Source organism: Limulus polyphemus, unplaced genomic scaffold (assembly GCF_000517525.1).
Source record: "Limulus polyphemus unplaced genomic scaffold, Limulus_polyphemus-2.1.2 Scaffold1896, whole genome shotgun sequence".
Taxonomy (NCBI): Eukaryota; Metazoa; Arthropoda; class Merostomata; order Xiphosura; family Limulidae; genus Limulus; species Limulus polyphemus.
In genome coordinates, this window is record NW_013667506.1 from 171,268 (window position 1) to 194,523 (window position 23,256).

A 23,256-nucleotide genomic window follows, 5' to 3' on the forward strand; every position below is an offset into this window, starting at 1 on the left:
GGAGAGAGAGAGAAAAACTCAGGCAATTTACGTTCTGGAAGAAAGAAGCCAAGAAATATATGTGATATTGAAGTAACACCTGCGCCAGATTCTCTGGAAACTTGGTATACAAGTAATTTTACAAACCAGAATCACGGGAATAGAAATACATATTTTTGCCAGTTTTTCTGGAGAAAATAATTTAGGTTTGCTACAAAGATTTATTGCTGACATATATCAGAAGGAAGGTGGATGCTTCATAAGTTGGAACGATTATGAGATTTATAACCTAATGGACCTTCATCTTCAAGACAATAACTACGACTGCAGAGTCCATGCTTGTAATATGGCTATATCATTTGTTCAGCAACATGTTCTGAATACTCATAAGATATGCTAAAGTAAGAGTTTAGGTTGGTCGAAAAATGTTGAATTATGATAGAGAAACAAACCCAGCAGCATTATCACTTGCTAAATTATGTTAAAGTGAGATGTCAGGTAATAAACTGTTACGACAGCGGAAGTCCCGTGAGGCTGGTAAACACGTGATGAGTTTCTAGAAGGATCATGAAGGCCCGAATGTTTGCCAGACGCCCTCGATTTTAATATATAAGCTCGGCAAATGATTGCAGATAGAGAGATATAGAGACAGATAATTGAGTCGAGTGAGCGGTAGTGACCGAAAGTAAAGTGCTTGAATCGTTGTGAATTATAGCGTGTGTTAAGTTAAAGTGACTGTGGAAATTAAGTGTATTGCAAAGTTGTATTGAGAAAGAGTAAACTAGTTTTATTCAAGAAAGGACTTGAATCGCTGAAGTTCTCCGGAAAGAATTTTTACGGGAAATTAACAAACGAACAGAGATGTAACAACACTTTTCCACAATCAAAGAGACCATTTGGTCGTTTATGTTAACTTGAATGATAAGTATAATTTAATTTATCTATCATGTCAACTCTTGTAAATAATGAACTATGCAATCTAAGCACATTCCTAGAGACTATATTGCAAATAATAGCGCAAAAACTTTGGGGCATTAACACCTATTGTCAAAAGACAAATTCTAGGATGTACGGCACAAATAGATGGGGCACAGAATGCTGCACGGCGTAAAGAGACAAGATGCATTACGCAAAGCACAGCATTAGTAAGTAACACAGAGCACAGACCATAGCGTGCAATACAGCGTGAAGACAATTTTATTACACGAAGCACTACACACTTTACAACGCACGACACCGATTGTGAAAAAATAAAATCAACATTTGGTACAGTCAGTGTCAATTCTGGGTTCAAGGGATTGTTTTTAGGATAAGACTACTGAATTACGAAAACGATATTTAGTGCTACTAATATGAGCTGACATTTTTTTTGGGGAACTTGAGTGTCAATAGTGTGGAAAAGCCTCAAATTGCTGAACCTGTTGTGAAAAAACAAATTAAAGGGTGAGATAGGAACATTAGTTTGAGCGCCAATTCGTAGTGCCAGGAGCTGTTTTTTTATTATAGAACTACTGAAATATGAAATGGGGCAGTTAGTGTTACTAAAATAATCTTAAACTGTTTTGAGGACTTTATTGTAAATAATGGGGAACAGTTTGAAACGCTGATACTTTTTGTGAAAAAAGCAAAATGGAGACCTGGGAAGAGTAGTTTGGATGCCAATTTCGAATTCCAGGAATTGGTCCCCTGGACAAAACTACAGAATCATAAAAGTTTATATTTAGTACTACTGAGATGAGATGAAATTATTTTTGGGAACTTGATTGTAAATAGTGGCGCAACTGCCTCGGAATGCTGACATTTATTGTGCAAAAGCAAAATGAAGATATGAGGGACAGTAGATTGAGTATCATTTCCTAGTTCTAGGAATTGTTCCACAGGATAAAAGCGCTGAATGAGCCTTTTAAAGTTTGGTTTTTTGTTAAACACAAAGCTACACAATGGGTCATCTGTGTTATGCCCACCGCAGTTACCGAACCCCCAATTTTAGCATTATAAGCCATGAGACTTAGCACTAAGCTATCGATGGACACTTTCAAAGTCAAGTGCCATTAATGTCGTGATGATTTTTATATGGTGTACTAAGGGAAATACTTTGGAAGAAGAGTTATTATTATTGTTTTGCGAATAATCACTCATTAATTTAACGATATTTTTTGTAATTTACATGGTTATCTATTACATTGAATAAAAATATTTTTTTAATTATGAGTATTTTTTAAAGAACATAAACATCACAAAGTTCGCGTTCCGGGTTTTATCCGCTGTTGGCTTTTAAATTAGACTCATATTTGAGTAAGCTACGAGAACTTGACTTGTAAGAGGAAAAAAAACAACAACTGAGTTTCAACAATATTAATAAGCAAGTTTTCGAATGTACTTGAAGTAGGTTTATTTCCATTAAAATATTTTGCATTCCGATTGACGATATGCATTCTATGTTTTTATTCTTTTGTATGTAAATTGTGAAGGAGCTAAAAAGTAAAATATAAAGCCAGTGAAGTAATTTATCATGTGAAACGTGTTTTGGAATGACTTAATGAAGTTAATCTACCTTGTCTTATGTTATTAATTGCTAATTACATGAGTTCTAACATTGTATAAAAAGTTCTATCGATTTTTGTGTGTAACATAATTAAACTGATATTCGTGTTGTTATTATTATGTTGGTTTTATTAATGAATAATTGTGGATTATAATTTATATTTATAAACTGTTAGTGTTACTTATAATGTATTGTAAGTTGTACAACTCTGTGTAACTCACTAACTGTAACTTGTGGGAGACGAACCACTTTTAGTTTTATTAAGTTTTACTTTTAAGTTGTGACTTGGACTGTTGGAGAGTTATAATTTATGAATGCATTTTTCAATAGTTTGACTTTTATATCATAAGCCTTGTAACAGGCCTGGTTCAAGACTCAGTTATTGATTTGTATCGTTAATCGATATTGACATGCGTTTGATTAATCGTAAAGGGTTTAAAATTTAATGCAAGATCTTTATTATTGTCACACAGGCCTGAAAATTTGTCTCGAAAATAATTTATGCATACCCTGTTTTTCTTACAGTTGCTAGTAATATAATGATAAACAGAATCTTAATTGACAACCAATAAAACTAAACTGGTAATTTTTTTTCTGTGGCAACCTTTACTTTAGACTTTAGTACTGCTCACTACTAGTACTGTAGTAGTATTAGTAATGATACTATTATATTACTACTAATAGTATTAGTAGGATTTATTACTAAACATTGGTTATATTGTCTCATATATTACTAGTGTAATCAATTGTCAGAATCATTTTATTGGTTGATTGACTACCATGTGACATCATATCATTGCATTAGAGATAGCACATTTTTTCTGCAAACTGTCAGTGATTGAAAAAACACCATCTGTTGGAACATAATGATATTATTACTAATTTTCAAGTAATTAACGAGGTAGTTTTTGGTATCCTGCTGTATATATCTTGTCAAAACTGGCCCATCAGTATATCAGAAATCATCTGAAAGTCATTGTACATGGTATTGTTTTGATAATCTGTTATTCTTTCTTCAAAGTAATGCACCTACAGTTGTGCATGTTCAGTGATACTGCAGAAATTTATGGGAAAAGTGTGGAACAAATTATGTGCTATAAAAATATTTACATAAAACTATTACTTAATAAAATACATGAGTGAATCACAGTATTTTTGCAATTGCCTATTAAACAGTAAACTTGTGTGATTTCATAGTAATGTTATTTTACTTGATGAACAAAATAAAACTTTATGTTTACAAATATTGAAAATTAATAAAATCATATTTTATCTATTAAAAAGTAAAAACACCATCATTTATCACAAAGAACCAAACATCAAGATACCTTTATTGAGCTTTAAGCAATCTCCAGTCATGTGACTTCTTTGCTTTGTACTGTGTATATATATATATATATATTTCTGTGTCTAAGTAAACTACTTGTACCTTATGAGGACAAAACCTTCTCCAAACATTGTACATTTGATAGTGTTACACTTTTTAATTGTTTTTCTAAAACATACTTACCTTCTCTCTCACTACAGCTATTAGTTGACTGCTAGGATTTCTTTCCTTTGCCCATCTAAGCATTGATCTGATTTGTTCTCACTTGCTCCAGTCTTTTATTCCCCACTTAATTGCCCTTGGTGAAATCTGTCTCATAACACTATCCACCTATATCAGTGCACCCTCTATCTTGGTACTGTATATAAGCACCTCATTCAGGTAATATTATCATTTGTCTTGACAAAGAGTTCACTAATAGGTTTCTCTGTTCTGTGACTGTTGTAGATATTTTGAGCATTCTTTGAGTTCCAGAGGCAAATTAGGTCTCCTATCCCACCTCTGATATCTAGCATTACTCTGGGAGGGGTGGAGTCACTCTCAGTTGAGGCTGTTCATGACCTTAACCAAACTGAGTTGAAGACAATATATATATATATATACGGTCCAGAGGTGTTTCTCCGGGAGGCTCTAAGGCTGTACTTGCAGGCAATCTTTGACATTCTGTAGAAAATTTCGATTTGCTTTTTCCAGTTTGGATCAGCCACCTCTGGCTCCTTTCATTCAATTGGTAAATCAAGTGTATGATGCTTTGGGTCTTTTTATGGTTTCTTTTGAGTCTGTGCCTTCCTTGATGGTGGAAAGGTCTGAGGGTGAATACTTAGTTTTCCCTCCATCCTCTGATATTGTGGTTCATGCAGGGAGGTTTATTGCTCAGTTATATGAAAGGACAGCTATTCCTTGTCTGCTACATTTTGGAACAACATGCTTTAGCCTACCACTGCCAAGTGGATGCATATTTAAATTCTCAAAGAATAGACCTCTCCTGAAAATGTGGTGTTCCAGAACAGAGTCTGTGGTCGACCTGAATAAATCACAATTTTCTAGGATTTGTCTGACCCTAACTATGGTGCTAAGATATTTATAATCCCTGCACCTTCTGTTGGAAGCCTTTCAGTGATTGCCACATCAATTTGATGATGAGTTGGGACTATTGTTAGCATCTACCTTAGTTTGATTGTCAGCTTCTGGAATTTCCCCTCGTATCTTGGCTGGTATGTTATGTTGGGATTTGTTGGAAGGCATCCATCTATCGATTGCCACCCTCCATGTGTTAGATGAGGTTCCCTTTCTCTGACACTTGATTTTTGCAGGGGTTCTCAACTTCTCTCAGCTCCTAAAGGGGGGGGGGGGTAATAGTTCTGCCCCGGCATCAGCTCCTCAGTCCATTGGTACCCAGAATAGATTCAGACCATATACACAAAGTTCCTCCTCTCTGTCAGAACACTGCCAGCAGCAAAAATGCCTGGACATGTGGAAAACCTTTACCACAGATCTGTGGGTACTATAGGTCCTTGAATCAGGATTAATCATTCAGTGCACATCATTACCACCCTTATCCACCCAGTCTGTTGTGTTTCTGCCTTCCACAGATCCACGGATTTCAAAACTGCATTCCAGGGCTATCAGAGATTTGTTGGTCAAGGGGGCAGTGTAGAAAGTTGTCTCAGTGCTCCCAGGGTTTTTTTCCTGTGTGTTTGTTGTGCCCAAACAAGACAGGAGATTGGCATCTGGTCATCGATCTTTCTTGTCTCAGTCAATTCCTTTATCCTCCAAGGTTCATGGTGGAGTCATTCCTAATTCTGTGTTGGAAATTTTTTTTGCTAGGATTGTGGATGACCAAGTTAGATGTCGCCAATGCCTATCTGCACATTCCTATAGTGGAGTCATCCCACCACTATCTGCATTTGTTGAACAAGGTTCAGGTGCTGCAGTTCAGGTTTCTGCTCTTCAGACTAGCATCAGCACCATATATGCTGAATCGTACAAGCTTTTTCTTTTCACCTCCATTCCCTATGTCTGTGCACACAGCATTACATGGATGACTGGTTACTGGTTAATGCAGGCATTATTATCAGAGCTGAGAAATCTATTCTCACCCAAACTCTATATATCATCCATCTGGGTGTCTTTTTCAACACATATCTCAGTCAGGCTCAGCTGACTCCCATCTGGCTCCACGTTATGGAACAGGCAATCCAACTCTTACATCCCCTTCTCCCACTGTATGGATTGTTCTTTCTCTTTTGTGGAGATGAGTATCCCTGGAATCTCTCAATTCTTTGGGACGATTCCTTCAGTGGTCTTTATGTGACTAACGGATCATGTAAAGCAATTTACTGGATTTCCCAGTCTCCTTATTCAGGATCAATATCTTCGATTTCAAGTGGTGGTTAGATCGGACCAATACTACAATAGGTGTTTCTCTGCTGCCACCTTGTCCAGAGATCCATCTCTTCACGGATGCCTTGCTTCAAGGATGGGATGCATATCGCGAAAGTCAGGAATTCTAGGACCTATGGATGGATGACGAAGCTTCCCTACACATCAATGTTCTAGAACTTCTTGCTGTTCAAAGGGTGTTGTCTCAAAGTCAGGACTTATTGAGGGAAAAAAATTGTCATGCTTCACTTCAACAATTCCACAGTGGTGTCTTACATTTCCCATCAAGGGGTTACTCAGTCCAGGTCTCTCTGTTTTCAGACCTTAGATCTTTTTTCTTGGGCCCACTCCTATAATATCACTGTACTAGCTGGCCATGTTTTGGGGGTGATGAATTTGGTGACAAATCAATTGTCTCGACCCAACTGGATTCTCCCAACAGAATGGATGCTGCATTGTGAGGTTTTTCATTGCATTTGCTCATAGTTTGGGACACCTATGATCAGTGTGTTTGCCACTCATTGGAACACGCAACTGCTGGCATTTTGGTCTCTGGTACCTTACCCTCAGACATTGACAATAGATGCATTCATTCAGGACTAGATGGGATTGCATCTCTGTCTCTTCCCACAGATTCATATGTACTAGCTATGATTCGTTCAACCCCTTGTCATGTTCTGTTGATAGCACCAGATTGGCTGGCTCAACCTTGTTTACACTTATGCAGTACCTTCAGGAGTGCCCACCTCTTCCACTTACTTTTTGGCCACGATTCAACATCGTACACCATCCAATCTGGATCTCAGGCTTCATGCATGAAGGTTATCTAGTCCTTTGCATGTCATTGGGGTTTAATTTCTAAGGTTGCCAGGTATCAATCTCTGCATAGTCCCACGATGAACATTTATCAATGGTGTATTGCGAGAAGGTTGAACTGACTTCATCTTGAAGTGCCAACCAAAGCTCGTTTTTAGACCTGGCTCCTTGACAAGGGTTTCGCATCTTCCACAATTGTCTTATATAAGGTGGCTTCATCAATTACATTTAGATACTTGAAGAGACAAAAATTATTTGAGTCCCCAGTGCTCCCTGGCCTCCTGAAATTGTTTCGGTTCTTTCATCCCAAACAACCATTTCAGTTACCTAACCAGGATATTAAGGTGGTATTACATGCTCTTTCTCGACATCCATTTGAGCCCTTAGCCTCATATACCATGTATCAGATTTCTTAAGGTTTTTGTTGCTGCTGGCCTGCAGATGTCACCGGTCAGTTGTTTGTGCTGTATTTGCACAGGATGTTTTATCATTCTACCTATGTCCTCCTATACCCAGACAGGTCCTTCTTACCTGCTGATCAATGAATTGAATAAAATGGGGTTTTTAAAAATTTAGGGAACTTGGTTCACCTGTTGCACTGTTTCCAGAGCATTGTTCCTCGTGACTCCCCAATGCGCATTACTCCCCATGTTTCTTATTAGTGGAGCTAGGGAGTTCTTACCACACCCAGTTTCCAGTCACTGGGGTGGTGGACATAGGCTATTCTTCCATAGCAATCGAGTGAATTTCCTCTACTTTTGAAAAAGAGGGTGAAGTTGGGGGGCCCCCCTCCTACCTAGGACCCTGGATGTTTATTTCCCAGATGTTGGTAGGAGAGGCATCAGCCTACGTAGGAGCCTACTCATAATTCCCCGGTTTGGATTTGACGCTTGGCTATCCAGTTGGTTGAGTTTGGCCATTCTTTTTGATCAGTATTGGTTCAGTACATTGTAAATCTGAACACAGAGTAGTCCCACCTTGAGTCCTTGGTTGAACACAATTGTTCCAGGGGCAAGTGAGGATGAGTGTTCATAATTCCAGAGCAGATGAGTTCTGTTTCCTCAGGTTGAGGAGAGGGTTTGTCCACTTAGGTGTTGCTTACCTTCTCGTTGTGATTCCAATGGCTCGGGATGCATCACTCTATAGCTATAGGTTAGGATCCACTCAGACATATGTGTATATATACACACACACACACATATATATATTGCAGTCCAAATGCCCTTTTCACCAACATGGGATTTAGGGGCTACGGCCCTATAATTCCATCCCTGAGCAGTGGGACCTTGGCTACCTGCTTGGGGCCTGGTCACATCATAGTCCACCCGCAGTGCATGATTTAGGTTCCAGGTAAAGAACATACCTGTTCTATATGTAGTGCAGTTCCCACACTATGGTATTAATCTTCTATTAGCATGCCCATGGTCTATGCAGACACATTCTGTATGGATAATTCCCTCTATAGCCTTTCCACCTTATCAATGTGGGATTCTAGCTGTAGTGTGAGAGGAGGTAAGTATGTTTTGGAAGTTAACATTTTCTTAAATCGAAAATGTATTTCCAATATATCACACTCTCCCACCCTTCTTCCCCACAAAGAGCCAGTCTTAGAGATTGCGGATTGAGTCGGTCTTGAAAAAGTGATAATATTATCTTAATGAAGTGCTTATATACAGTACCAAGATAGAGGGCACATTGACATATGTGGAGAGTATGCTGACATAAATATTGCCAAGAGCAGTTAAGTGGGGAACAAAAGACTGGAGCAAGTGAGAAAAAATCAAACCAATGCTTAGATGGGCAAAGGAAAAGAAACCCTAGCAGTCAACTAATAGCTGTAGTGAGAGAGGAGGAAATACATTTTTGATTTAAAAAAGGTTAACCTTTGTTACTCAGTTAACCTGTCTTTTTAACTGCATAAGCTTATCCATCTTACCTCATGTTGTGTGATATTTTTTATTGAAAGCAATTTCTCTAGATTTCAAACAGATACAATTTAACACACACAAATACTTTCAAGATTCACAACATAAGGAACATTTATAGAAACTAAAAAAAAAAAAGAATTTAAACCCATAAGCTTTATTAATATATGATACTCTAATTCTTACTTTGTCTAGTCATATTTAAACTTTTTTTATAGCTGGTTTCAAAGATATGTTTTAATAGTATGTTTAATATTTTCATTCCTGCAGAGCTATAAAAGAGTTCCACCTATAAACAAAACAACCTACTTGATTTTTTTTTAGAATTTTTCTACCCATCCTAAAGAATGACGTTTTCACTAATAACCTATTACTTCTTGAATATTCACTTTTTGATTTTTCAGCAGTTACCTTAGTCTTTGTAAAGGGATTTACTGTAAAGGCACTTGATATGGCACCATAGCAAGTTTTCAACCAAGGCCTTTACAAAAACTAAGGAATGAGCTGAAAATTCAAGTTGATATTTTCAAGGGGTAATAGTAATGTTCTTAGTGAAAATGTCATTCTTAAGGATGGATAGAAAAATTCTAACAAAAAATCATGTAGGTTGGTTTGTTTACAGGTGGAACCCTTTTGTAGCTGTGCAAGAATGAAAATAACTTTTCTTCTTTGATGACACTAAATAAGTGTCAGAATATGACAAAATATTTATTCTAAAATATTTTTGAGCAAAATTTGTTTAAATACATAGAATTAACTTATAAAATTGCCTTTAATATTTTTTAGTAAAAGTATATGAAAAGCTATAGGAAATCCTGACTTCAGGTACAATAATTGAGGAGTAAGTTATATTGTTCCTCCTAAACTGTTGTACATGAAAATGTATCATACATGCAAAGCAGTACTAAACCTTTAAGAACCAGAAAATAATGCAATTTATAGCATTTTGTGGGTTCCTCTTTACAAATTTCCACAAGACTATGGTACTAAGACTACTGAATTTTTGTTGATGAAAATAAACATAATACTTTATGACATGTTCAAACATATTTTAATATAATTTTCATAAGCTTTATTACCCGAAAATCATCAACAATAAAATATTTAAAAAATGACTAGTTTCAGTTATAGGCCTACATTTGTAGGTTAGTTGAATGCTTCTCATTGTTGGAGATGATTTTTCAAAACATTTGCAAAAATCAGTACATGATACTTGACAAACAAAACTGATATTCATTTTAACAAAATAGAGAAATGTCAAACCTTGCTACATGGAATACTGATATTAAACATTTTTCGAGCATATGATTCATGCATGCTTCAAATTATGTTAAGCTTTGTTAGAGATCCATATTTTGAGAAACTGTTGCTCAAAATGGGTGGTCCAGGTGTTGTAAGGGGGTCCAACTAGACCTATACTAGCACTACTGATGAATTTATATTCTTTTCATTGTTTTTGTTTTACTTATGATTGTACTCAATGCTTATAGCTTTAATCATAAAATCGGTTAGAAAGCGTACAAAATTAGTATGAGTAGATCAGTTGGGTTATATTCCAACAACTTCAAAGCTTATATTTATTGCTAGTGATGGTAAAAAAAACCTCAAGTTTTTAATTTAAGTTAAATAGTTATATTTAGAAAAACAAGTTATAAGTTACATCTAAATTCATATTTTAGCACTTGTAAAGAGGATATCTGTTTTCAATTTTTTTGTAACACATCATAGCACTTACATTTTCCCCTATTTTGGTCATAAACAATACCAAAATCTCTTTCTTGTGAGTATAATAACTTTCAAACAATGAAAAATCAAGTTTGTAACAAGTATATGTTATAAGAGCTGCAAGTGTCTTAAGCAGTATTAACATTGATGAAAATGAAAAACGGTTATTAATTTATGAAAACAAAATAGGTGGAAGGGTTGAGCACCTTCCCTAGATCTGTGCTTATACAACATTAAATGATATGGTTACATAATTATGTATTAGAAATATAACAGTGTAAATAAACAGTAAAGTTACACTTTATTTAATACATATGTACGAGTCTGTTGTACACAAAAAGTCAGATATATTTATTACAAAAGTATTTGTTCTCCCGATATGAATTGATGATGCCAGTCTGACTTACACTCTGATAAGTAAGAGTGCACGGTCATGTTCAGATGAAGAATAAAAATAACTGTCCATGATACAATTTGCATATTGCATACCTTTTAGGCTCTATAACCTCTAAAATGCATATCTACAGTTTTTTTCAGTAGATTTGTATATTGTATCTGGTATTTATTGTCCTCCATCATGAACTGTCACTAAGTCGGTAATGTAGCGTAAAATGAATAGTTAATCATTTTGATATCAAATACATAATACTATGTTGAATGGCACTGTAAGAAATTGTGGCATGAGCACTTTGACTCCATCTATGTGTATAGAGTTAAAAGGATATTAATTGTATAACTGTGTGGTTAAGAAATAATATACAAGTAACATAGTTAATTCTTTATGGTTGAGTATTGATATTGTTTGTGTTTTTATTTTAATTAGTAGCTTACCATTATTTTCAAAACATTTTAAACACATTAAAGTGACATTTGAGATTTCTGAAGAGTATGCAGGAAAATCATGTTACTTTTTTGGTAACTATCAGTATAATGTATTTGCAATACTTCTTGATGCATGATGGAGTTCGTTGCTTTCCAGATGCTTAAGAGATAAACTGATGATTTTGTGAAAAGTAAAGAATAAATTTTAATGGTTACTTTTTTTCATGGGTATGTTTCTAGAAAAAAACAGAAAGTTCACCAAGATTGTATTGGAAGAAACAGATATAATTTAATCATCTGATGTAAGAGATCTGATTTCAGTGCAAGGCAAGCTGCATATTAGTACTTTTCTGTTGTAAAAATAAAGTACAAATTGCTGACTTTGCTGACATATTTCTTGAGCTCATGGTTTTCATGTAAGAGTAACCTCACATTGTTTATTGAGTATTTTGATTGCATAAGCTGTTGTTAACAAAGTGTACAGACAACAAGGGACCATTTGTTCCTTTCACATCCACACTTGGGAGAAGTAAAGATTTAAACTCACACTTTACCTTTTAGGAAATCATTGGTTCCTCCTCTACTTCTGTAAAATTAGGTTAGGTTAGATTAGTGGTCTCCACTACTTTCAGTGTCAACTCATTTCATTCCCTAATTCGATCACTTTGACAAATTTCTGTTCAACATCTTTGATAAAGCTACAAATACTTAAGACTTTAATGCCATTGACAGACTTTACTAATTATGCTCAGTATTCAGGTAAATGCCCACTCTTTATTGACCTTCTAAAAATTAAGGAGAGAGCAGTGTTCCTTGTAAGCTGCATGGCAGCACAACAACAAATCAAGTGCTGTGTTAGCCAGCACATCCTCAGTAATGGTAGAGGTGTCTCAGGCCTCAATGACTCTGGTAGTCGATAGGCCTAAACCCCAAATAACCAACTGGTAGCATTGCAAAGCGGCCTTGTAATCCAATAGGGTTGATGGTCTAAAAATACCCCCAGCCCCTGAAAACAAACTGGTAATGCACATTGCCTTGATACTGGGAGAAAACAATGTCTAGGCCTGGTGCTTTATATACTTTCAAACTTTTTAATTTACCACCAAGGGATTAGTATCTATATCATTCAAGTCAATTGAAATGTTTCTTGTAGAATGCTAAGGTTCAGGAATATTGTTATTATCTTTACCCTCAGCTTTCCATTCTCCTTCTGAGTGATACATTGTGAAGATACTGATGATTGTTCAAAAACAGTAAGAAAAAATTAAAACTTTTAGAAAGCACTTTCAAAAAGTTAAAGCTGCTCTGATAAATAATTGTAATTTTAATTTTACTTCATATTTTTCATTTCACTTTACATTGATGAATTCTGTACAGTTAGTGTTAGAGTAGAGAAAAAGAGGTAAAGTACAAAATTTTACCAAAAAACCAACAACTTGATATTAATTTAGAAGGTTATGCAAATGAAATATGAAACTGCAAGATGAAAACAAGTATTTTTATTCTTAGCATAAAATTATCTTTTTCTCAGACTGACTTAGTAAAGGTTTGTAGATTCACAGATGTATTTTTAGTACAAATGTTTTATTAAAAAAATATTTTTTTATGTGAAACAGGCTTATAATGTTTACTAAAAGCTTGCAATTTTCCTGAAAATACACTTAGTACATTTAGAGTTAAAGTATATATAGTTTCATGGTTACAAGATTGGTCAAAATGACCATGCCTGTATCATAGAACTAACTGCATTCCCTTTAACCTATTACTGCAAAATTAAGGAAGACTAATGCAGATAACCTTTGAGTAGCTTTGTATGAAATTTAACAAACAAAAAACTACTAAGCTGGAATGTTATCTGAAAGAAGGTTCAAGATCTTTAAAATCATATGATCATGATATTTCTAAGTATCTCTGAAGCTCTTTTTAATTAGGCATTTCTTGCATACGTACTTACTGCTTTTGTCAGCCATGAGGAGATACCCTTTTCTGCAATATTTAAACTAATGTCTGAAATACTGAAAGCCTTTTCTTGTTAAATTGCTTTCATGCTGTCAACAAACATGTGACTCAATGTTGTGGATGTTCTTGAGGCTGTCCAGAACATGGTCAACTTACCCATAACTCTCCACTATCTCACCTTTCACCTGACTCATTGTACATGCATCAGGAGGTCTTACATAAGCTTTGCATTCCCACCACAATTCAGATTTTTTTATCAACTATGAATTCTGCAAATATTTCTATCAATATAAGAAATTTTAAAACTTCTGTGGTGGTCTTACCAGCCTTCAGCATGCAGGGTGATCCCAAGATTGTAGTGGAAGCACTTGCAGATCATTGTGTTTAGGCCATTACTTTCATATTGTTTGTTGGTGTCCCTGGTAGGTTTTCATGATTGTGTGGTCACTGTATGATGGAACATCCATACTTTTCTCTAAAAAAAAAAAGTTTTAGTAGGTAGGCCTATTCACCTTAATAATTTAACAGCAGGATTTGTCAACCAACCCTAATGTTAGTAACTTCCAATGGGCTCAGTGGTAAGTCTACAGACTTACATTGCTAAAATTCAGGTTTCAGTACCTGTTGTGGCTAGAGCATAGATAACCCATTGTGTAGCTTTCTGCTTAACATCAGTCAAAACCATAACCTAATACTGGAGAAACTTCTCGGCTCATTTCTTTTTTTCCTCAGGTATATTCTCTTCAAAATCTCAAACTATATTGTGTTATACTTGTTATATTGGGTGATTCAGTTTTTGAATATTAATTTTCTACCTCTTGTTATCAGTTCATTGCTAATATTTTTAGAAATAGTTAACTATTAATCAACCTTTAGCTTGGACTTCTTGCTTAACTCTTCTTACTTTCTCAGTTCTTGAATATTAAACCTTTTTTTTTTTAGGGGTAGGGCAAAGAGTTTTTGGACGTGATCTTCTACTTGCCCAATTTCAGTTTTCTCCCCTGTATGCTATAATTTGTCTTATTTTGGAACTTTCTTCTCCAGAATATTTATCATCTACTTTCTTTTTTCTGATTCTTTTAGTCAGGATGAAAAATAAATAAATACTTGCAGTGATCCTTTGCTGTGGCTCTCTCTGATGTAATTTCTACTATTCTATGGCTTTAACGTTCCTCTGACACCTTGGCCCACCTTGCTGTGTTATAAACAATATACTAACTTTTCCCCCTCAACCTTAAAATAGTTTCTTCCCTGCTTTATTTTTCTCCTATACAGGAGAAGCATGTCAGTAGTAGATGATTGGAGCTCATTTTGTCTTACTTAGGCTAATAACTCCTTTGGAGTTGACTAGCTACTAATATATGTCCTTCTGTTTTACCTCTCTCACGTACTTCTTAGTCAAGTTCAGTACTTCTACTCATTGTTTTAAACTCTGCTGAGCAACGAAAAGTAGACATATGCTTGTGGACCTTTCCAACTTGCTCTATAACTCTTTAGTTACAAAAGGATACCCCATCTGGACTGTTGGAGTTCATTTTGTATCATTGCAGATGTAACTGTTGGTTAATTACTCACATGTCTTTTTCTTTCTTTCCAGTTTTGTACATATTTTGGATCACACATCTCTAAATTCTTACTTCTATCTCTACATAGCTCCAAAGTTATCAAGAAATTTGAGACCTGTTGTAGCCTGGCTCAGCTCATTCATCTTCTCCTGGAGATACCTCATTTTAAGGTAAATCACTTGGTTGTATGAAAGTTTCTTTGCCATACCCTTTGGAAGGTGACTGTGGATATATAAGACACTTATCTTCATACTCCTGTTCATTCTTCATCCTATCATTTCTGGCTTTGACTCCCTATATTTTTGCATTGATTAATCCAGTTTTTGCTGGACTTCATTATTCACTCAACATCATTTTTTACTATTACACTGAAGATTGGTTTGTTCTAACCCTTTTGTCCATTCAACCTTTTAGTCTCTCTTAGTTGACCACCTAGCTGTTACAGCTCTTGGGTGGTTCGTGTATAACTCCACTTCTAATTTAGTACCAACATATCTGGGGCTTTGGATCAACACAATTCAAGGTATGCTTCCCTTTTCAGTTTTTCAGTGATTGCACCAGCAGCTTGGTCATTTTATGATTGATGCATTTCAATGATGAGCAGTCTTCTTCCACTTTATTGGCACAGAATTCCAGTCCCTGCTTCTCAAACAGTGGATGCTTTGACCTGGTTTTAGGAGTTTTTTTCTCTCTGCCTATTCTCATACTTGAGTATTGGCAAAAATCAATTCATCTAATTGTCAAATCCTACTTACTGATCCACACTGGCATGTTATGCAGTCCTTTGTTAGAGGAGTTGGGTTCTCTTTTCAAGAAGCTTGAATGTTAACATATTCTTGAAGGCAGTCTTCCCTGCCTATCTACTGGTATTGTTGGGCTATCTTCAGGAGATGGTTCCTTAGAAATTCTGTTCCTCATCTTTCTGCAACTTCTCCATGTTCTTATTTCATGATCATGGCTTGCCTTATTCTGTTGTAGGCTACAAAGCCGCCCTCTGTGCCACCTTTAGATGACATAGAAGTCATTTTCCACTCTTGTCCCTACTCTTTCCTCATCACAGAAAATGATGTAGAATGTTCTAAACTATTCATTATTCACTGGCCAAATTCTGGTGTATTTATAAATGTAGTGAGTGAAAATAGATAACAGTGCTACGTTAACTGTAATGTGTACTGTTGATACTACATACTATACATAACAATCTGTGGCATGTTGTGGAGAAGTATATTTAAGTGTGAAGTTCAATCTGTCTGAATTATGTAACATCTTTTGCATGTTTTGTACCTAACTGCTTTGAAAGTTAAATAATAACAGTAATAATGAGAGGTGGTAAAATTAATGATTTAGAGTATACCACTTTTTTAGTGAACTGATAGTGAAACAATATTGCCATAATACAAATATGAATGTTATTTTCTTATAAAAGGTAAGCAGTATTTCAGAAAATGCAGTTAGATTGTACCAACACATTTTAACTATATTTCAGGTATAAATGTTTATGAAAGTTAAAAAAGGGATGCTTTAGATTTTTCGAAGAAACAAATAAATAAACGTACCAGATATATTAAAGACATAGTTTCTTATTATTATATTTTAGTAGTACATATGTATGTAGCATTTATTATGGTCTTAAAATGCTTCTTAATTCATCTGTAGGTGAAAGTTCCAGAAAGCAAAATGTAACTTTTTTTTGTTTACCTGTGTGTATGTGTATAGAAATGGTATGTATAAAACAGGTAGAGTATTTGCTATCATCTACAAGGCAAAGCTGCTTCTTATCTATTTTTATAGGGATCTTAGTCAGCTGGTGTTTGCAATAGACCAACTTCTATGTCTAACAATAAATCTTTAAAACAGATGAAGAGAGAATGATTGAAGAAGATCACCATGAAAGTACAAGTACACCAGTTGAAATTCTAGGAGAGGTAAGTTATAACTTGTATATATTTTTTACCTTTGCTAATTAAAACCTGACATAGAAATAATATATATATATATATATATATGTGTGTGTGTGTGTATACTTACAAAAATGCTTGTTCTTTTTTAGGCAAGTTGAATGCTTATATATACTTTGGATTTTTTTCCTCTATAATCATTTACAAATGAAATTCTATTGTAAAATTTGTGCAAATGGACCAGCCACTTTAACACATTTTTTTTTTGAGATACCAACAAAATTAACACAAACTTCTTTAAGAATAATCAAAAATTCATTTTAAATCTAATGAGAGATGTCTCTCATATTAATATCAGGAGCTTTGAAGGTCAACCAGTCAGTTATTGTTTAGTTACATGATAGACCATTTTGACACATGGTAGTTGCTCTTTTTAGTTCATGGTTCACAAACACTGTAAGCATATACTTGACAATCAATCTATACACCATCCATTCAGCCATGTCATCAGACTAAGGATGAAATGTTGTTTCCACCTCATCCAACACAACTCTGCAAAAACTGTGTTTTTAAGTTATCTTCTTGATCTGTTTTTATCTCCAATAGTTACAAATCATGTTATCTGTTGTTGATCCAACACATCTGCAATGGACTGTGTTAATGATTCAACCAGTGGATAAGCTTCTGCCTTTTGGTGGAGTAATCAGTAAAGACCAGCACATACTGATTACCTCTCTCTCAGTATCATACAAAGGCCAGCTATATCTAGGGCAGATTTCTCAAAGGAAGAACCTGTAATTCTCTGTCAGTTGTCTCTGATATTGCTGATTTTAAATCTGGGTAACACAAGTGCTACAGTGTTTACATCATTTCTCAGTATTGTTATTCAAATGTGGATATAAAACTGCTTCTGCACATATGCAAAAGTACATGACACTTTTTGGTATCATTCAGTTCTTGCATGTTACAACAGTTGTTTCAAGATCTGAACATTTATCAAATATACAGGACCTCACTGGCTGGTGATATAATCAACTGGTAGTTCTGTGCTGCTAACCTGGCAAGTGATGTAGAATGAAGCTGTACTCTTTCATCATTGTTATCCAACATACAATTATACTTTCTACATTTTTCAAGTTCATTAGTTATCTTGTAAATGCATGATCCACTTAACTAATAAACTTCCTACGATACGAGTAGTGACAGTAATGCTTGACAAATACTACAATTGCAAAATGTCTCTTCTTTTTTTGTATGCTATTGGTACTTAGGATCAGTTAATGTATAGTGTGCATATGCAGTTACATGCTGCATACATCTTGTATCTGTGACCAAACCACTCCATTTACACTATTATTGACATGTATATCCAGAATAGATAGACAATCTTCACAGGAATAAACTAGCATCAGTGCTTTGACCAAAGTACACTTCAAAGATCTGAATGCATGTTCACATTCCTGCATCCACACAAAGTACAGATCAGCCATAGTCAGTACAGACAGTGGTTTAGCTATATTGGAGAAATTGGTCATAGATAATGTGGCACAAAACCTATGAAGCTGCAGACTTCTCCTTTGATCTCAAGCTAATGACAATCTTTGACCTCTGTGAACAGCTGTAGTGTAATTAACATATTATTACAGTCTTCTTTACTTTCACTAGTAAGTTCTTATAATTACAGGATCAGTGAATATTCTATCCCTGTCAACTATTGTCACTGAGGATTTACTTCCATATGCAAGGACACACTTTCTTTCAGTCATTTTCATTGTACATATTTATGGCAGATGAACCCCCAACTCCTACTAATTTGTACAAATCTCAGTAAATTATTTGTCAATTAGCAAAGTCAATGCAGAAATAATCAATTATGTGGTCAATAATCTAAACATACTTAGAAAATAAAAAGAAGATATAAGACTAAAATTATTATCTTGTCAATGTAGATAGAAATGTGTTCTGAATATTATTTTGAATGAATAAAAAATATCACTTAAACAGATCTAAGTGTAAAAAACCTTCATAATTTAAATCTTTCAGACCTTACGGAAATATCCAAAATATTTTCTTTTAACAATTAGGGTAATAATTACACAAAGCTAGAATTGGAAGCAAAGCAGCTAAACATAACCCCACGCTTTGTGATGAAAAGAGTATGACAGCAACAGAATAGACCAGTGGAATGTTAAGCATGAAGATCATCATAAAAATAAACAAGTTCTTTAATGTTTAAATCAGTTGTAAAAGAGTTGTGAGTTGAAGAGATATTGGGACATTGTGGTCAATTATTTGAGTTACTGTTATCAAGTAGAATAGAACTGAATAGCCATAGAAAGTGGGATAGGCTAGAGATTGTGAATCATAGATTGTATTTAGTTGCATTTCATATCCATAGAATCTCTTAATCATTGTATAATGAGTTTTATACAGGATACAGTCATTGATATCTGATTTTAAATTCATGCAAAAACAGCTTATTCACTAACTTCTGAAACAAATACTCACCTCTGTACATGGATAGCTATTTCCTCTTGAGTTCATGCATTCTGCTTGATAGATTTGCATACCACCAATCTTGTGAAAACTCCCATCAACAGGAGTGTGACACATCTCCATGTGCAAATACTCCCTCTATGTTTGTGTGCAAGAATCTCCATTCTTTTCCTTGACACAGTTATATTCAAATGTGTTTTGAGTTTGCTGGGATTTGTGATTTTTCTAATTTCAATTTGATTGAATTTAACATACATACTCAGTGTGATTTCACAGGTCAGTGTGAACTCTATCTCTGCTAATGTGTGTGATGAGATTCCGCACAGACTAAATTACTGCCGTTTTTGCTGAACTTCTTTATGTGTGGAAGACGTGTCAGCCATCTTGCATTGTATGCTTGGGTCCTTATGCAGCCTGGATCCTCATCTGTCATCCCTTCCACTCATTTCCTTTGCCATTTTTTCAGGCCTGACATTGGAAAAGATGATTATGGGTGCTTTTTTCCCTTTTGAATTTTCCCACTTGCCTTACATAAACTTTCTACCTGTGGTTTCCTTTCTTCTCTCTGATCATTCATTTGGTACCCAGCATTTCCTTCAGGTTCTACTTCACTTCTGCTGTTTTATGCCTTGTCCTCCCTGCCTTACCAGGTAACACGTAGAAGTTACTGTTTAGATATAATTTATTGCTCCTTAACACACAACTCATAGGTTTTATTATTTAGATATCGTATATTACTCCTTAACATGTGTCATATAATATAACCTTTAGATCTAGTTCTTATCTTATACCACATAGAATATAATGTTTAGTTATCGTTCATCACTCCTTCACATTTACACACAGAAGTTGATGTTTGGTCATGTTTAATCACTCTTTACCATTAAAACGTAAATGTTAATGTTTAATTATAGTTAGCTACTCTTTAACATATAACACATACATAGATGTTAATATTTCTTTCTGTTTGATTGCTCTTTAACATGTCCACATAGATGGTAATGTTTAAATCCAGTCCATCACTTCTTCGCATGTGCACATGGAAGATAATGCTTATTTTTAGTTAATTATTCTGTGGATGTTGATGTTTTCCCCAATTTTAACATACTGCAAACCCCTTTCATGAACATGCCAAATCTTGCAAACCCCTTCCTAAAAATAGATATTTTCCAAGGATTTTCTACCATATCTGAGTGTAGATTATACAAAAACATTTCCAGTTCCAAGCTGCTGGGGTGGTGGACCATGGAGACATCCTCCTGAATATCATAGTGATATATGATACTAACATTAACGAATCCATCCATTTGAGAGTAGGGCAGTGATATTCTGCTGGTGTAGGTGACAAGATTTCCTCCAATCTGACCTCCATCTCTGAATGAGTCTATCCGAGGGTATGTTATAGCTTTGGAGTGAGACATCAAAATTGCAGTTCACCTTTTCGATTGGGAATCCTCATCCTACCCCCACATTGATGTTGGTTCCAAGTGGCTGGGTTTTGGATTCAGAGCTGACCAGTCAACACAAGTTCTCACACATGTGTTACAGGTGTCTGTGTTCCCTCACTCAGTTGGACTCATGTTCACTCCTATGATGTGGGTCACAGCGGATGATCATGCAGGTTACTACAGTTCTCCCTCTTGCACTATCCCTTGAAGATTTTCATTTGCCGAGGATGTTACTGTGCTGGTTTCTGTCTGATTGGTTTTGAGTGAAATATTTTACAATACAGGGACATCTTTATTATTCTGATCATCTGAATGTCTGGTTCCCGGATCGGTAAAACATTTGATCCCTTTGCTATCATGTGTCCTGTTCACAGATCAGAGGGTACAGTATTCCCGTCTGGTCTGCTGAACTTGAGATGAAGGATGTTGATCCTCTTTCTTAACTCCACATGGATGTTGGTTCCCACTGGATGGGACTTGGACTGTAGTTGACTTGCCATGTATGGTCTGTTGCACCCTAGCCATTCTACACCTTGGGGCACATCCATTTTACTCTCACCCACATAACTGTAATCTGTGGGATTGAGATTCAGATATTGGGTGGTTAGGTTCCCTATCTAACCATTGTTCTATCCCTTTTGGATGTACTCCTCCCTTTTTCTGCCCATGTCTGTGTCATCTCTTTCCACACTGGGCAGGCATAGAGCATACCTAGTACAGAAGTGGTGCAGTCTCCCACGTATGATCCTCTACTGCAAGGATCCCCCCATTTAAGGTGTTCTTTGGACACTTTTGAAGGATGCTTCTTTCTTTCTTTCTCAAGCAACAGTCCCTCCACCTATTCAATGTGGGATTCTAGCTATTTATGTGAGTGGAAGTAATGTACCTTATTGGAAGTTATAATTTTCCTATACTGAAAATGTATTTTTGATAGGTACTTACCTCCTCCCACCTTTCCTCCCCACTTAAAACCGATGCTTCCTTTTTCTGCCAAAACTCAAAATGATAATTCAGCAAAATTGAATAGAGGGAGTCACATGCATCAATAGGGTTTGTTGCTCTCCTATTGGTGGAGGGTTTTTGCATAATGGTTTTCATGCAAGACGCAGTTGAACCATGTTGATTGTAAAGTACATGGGAGCTCAAGTCTCATATAGAGGACAGCACTGAACAAGAATAGCTATATATGTGAGAGAAGGTAAGTATCTATTGAAAATACAGTTTTAGTATAGGAAAATTATAACTTTCAGACATTTGCAAGCTAGAATATAAACTATGAACCTCCTACCATTTTGATTTGCTGAGAAGATATCAGTATATTTTGCAAACCTACTGTGGTAGCCACACCTACTACTCCATTCTTTTGAAACCTTTTTTCTACTCACGTCTACTTAAGTACATGTTTATAACCAATAGAAAAAGCACATTCCAAACTTTGTAAATTTGATAGTCATTTGTAATTGGCTGGAGGGAGAACTCTGTAGAGTAAGTCATTGTTCTGAACAGAAATATTTTCTTAACCCACATATAGCTTAATTACAATGGTTTTATGTGTACCAGTAAAGTAATTTGATAATTATTTTGCTTTCCTAAAATGCATCTTTTGAAATATACAAAAATTAATTCCTCCATTAGAGAGAATAAACAAGGCTTGTGGCAAAGTTTAGCTAGTACATCACAGACGAAGAACTAAGATGTAAAACAGCCACACAAAGATACATGAGGGAATAGACAAGAAAATTAAAACTCAGGTCCAAAATGGCATTAGGCTAACAAAAGCCTCCAGAACGGCACTAATTTGGTTTGGCAGTGATGCAGCAAGGTAGTTTAATATGAACTGCTTCAAGGACATTGGAATTTGGTTTCCAAATACGTTATGAGAGTTTGATGGTATTAAGATATAGAGAATTAAGTAGGTTAGATCATACTCAGTAAACTAGTCTTGCAATGTGGATATGTCCTTTTAACTTTGTAGAGAAAATGAGAGATAAAATATAAAGTTTTTCTGAAACAAAAAAGCTCATTATTTATTTAGGAGGTTTTAGAAATTATAGAAATAAAATTTGAAAATTTTTCACATTAAAAAAATTATGACTCGCATAAAAAGATTTAGTAAAAAGACTTAATTAAAAATTCTGTTGTTTTTTTTGTCATCAAAAGATTTATAATGTTTACTAAAAGCTCAAAATTTTGTGAAGATAAACAAGACATGTTAAAAGTTTTAGTGTGGAAACTGTGATGGTTACTTTGAGGTCACATGGTCAGTATAATCCAGTGATTCAGTAGCAAAATAATTAAAGGATATTAAGGACTGCGTAATTACTTTTACTGAGAAGTTGTTATGTGTGTGTGTGTTTATACATATATAT

General features: G+C 35.2%; 1 protein-coding gene across 2 annotated transcripts in view; it reads left to right on the plus strand.

The window, feature by feature from the left end:
- Positions 1-2,257: 2,257 nt before the first annotated feature.
- The window catches only part of LOC106465289 (glutamate-rich protein 2-like), a 49,628-nt gene continuing 28,629 nt past the window's right edge, over positions 2,258-23,256 (plus strand). Inside the window, exons 1-3 of one of the 2 annotated variants that reach the window (XM_022393156.1) lie at positions 2,264-2,364; positions 15,134-15,215; positions 16,837-16,970. In XM_022393156.1, the coding sequence (XP_022248864.1) occupies positions 16,914-16,970 (57 nt within the window). In that variant the 5' untranslated portion in view covers positions 2,264-2,364; positions 15,134-15,215; positions 16,837-16,913. Of the gene's footprint in view, positions 2,365-15,133; positions 15,216-16,836; positions 16,971-23,256 lie in introns of both variants that reach the window. The other variant, XM_013925494.2, reaches the window with a different exon arrangement.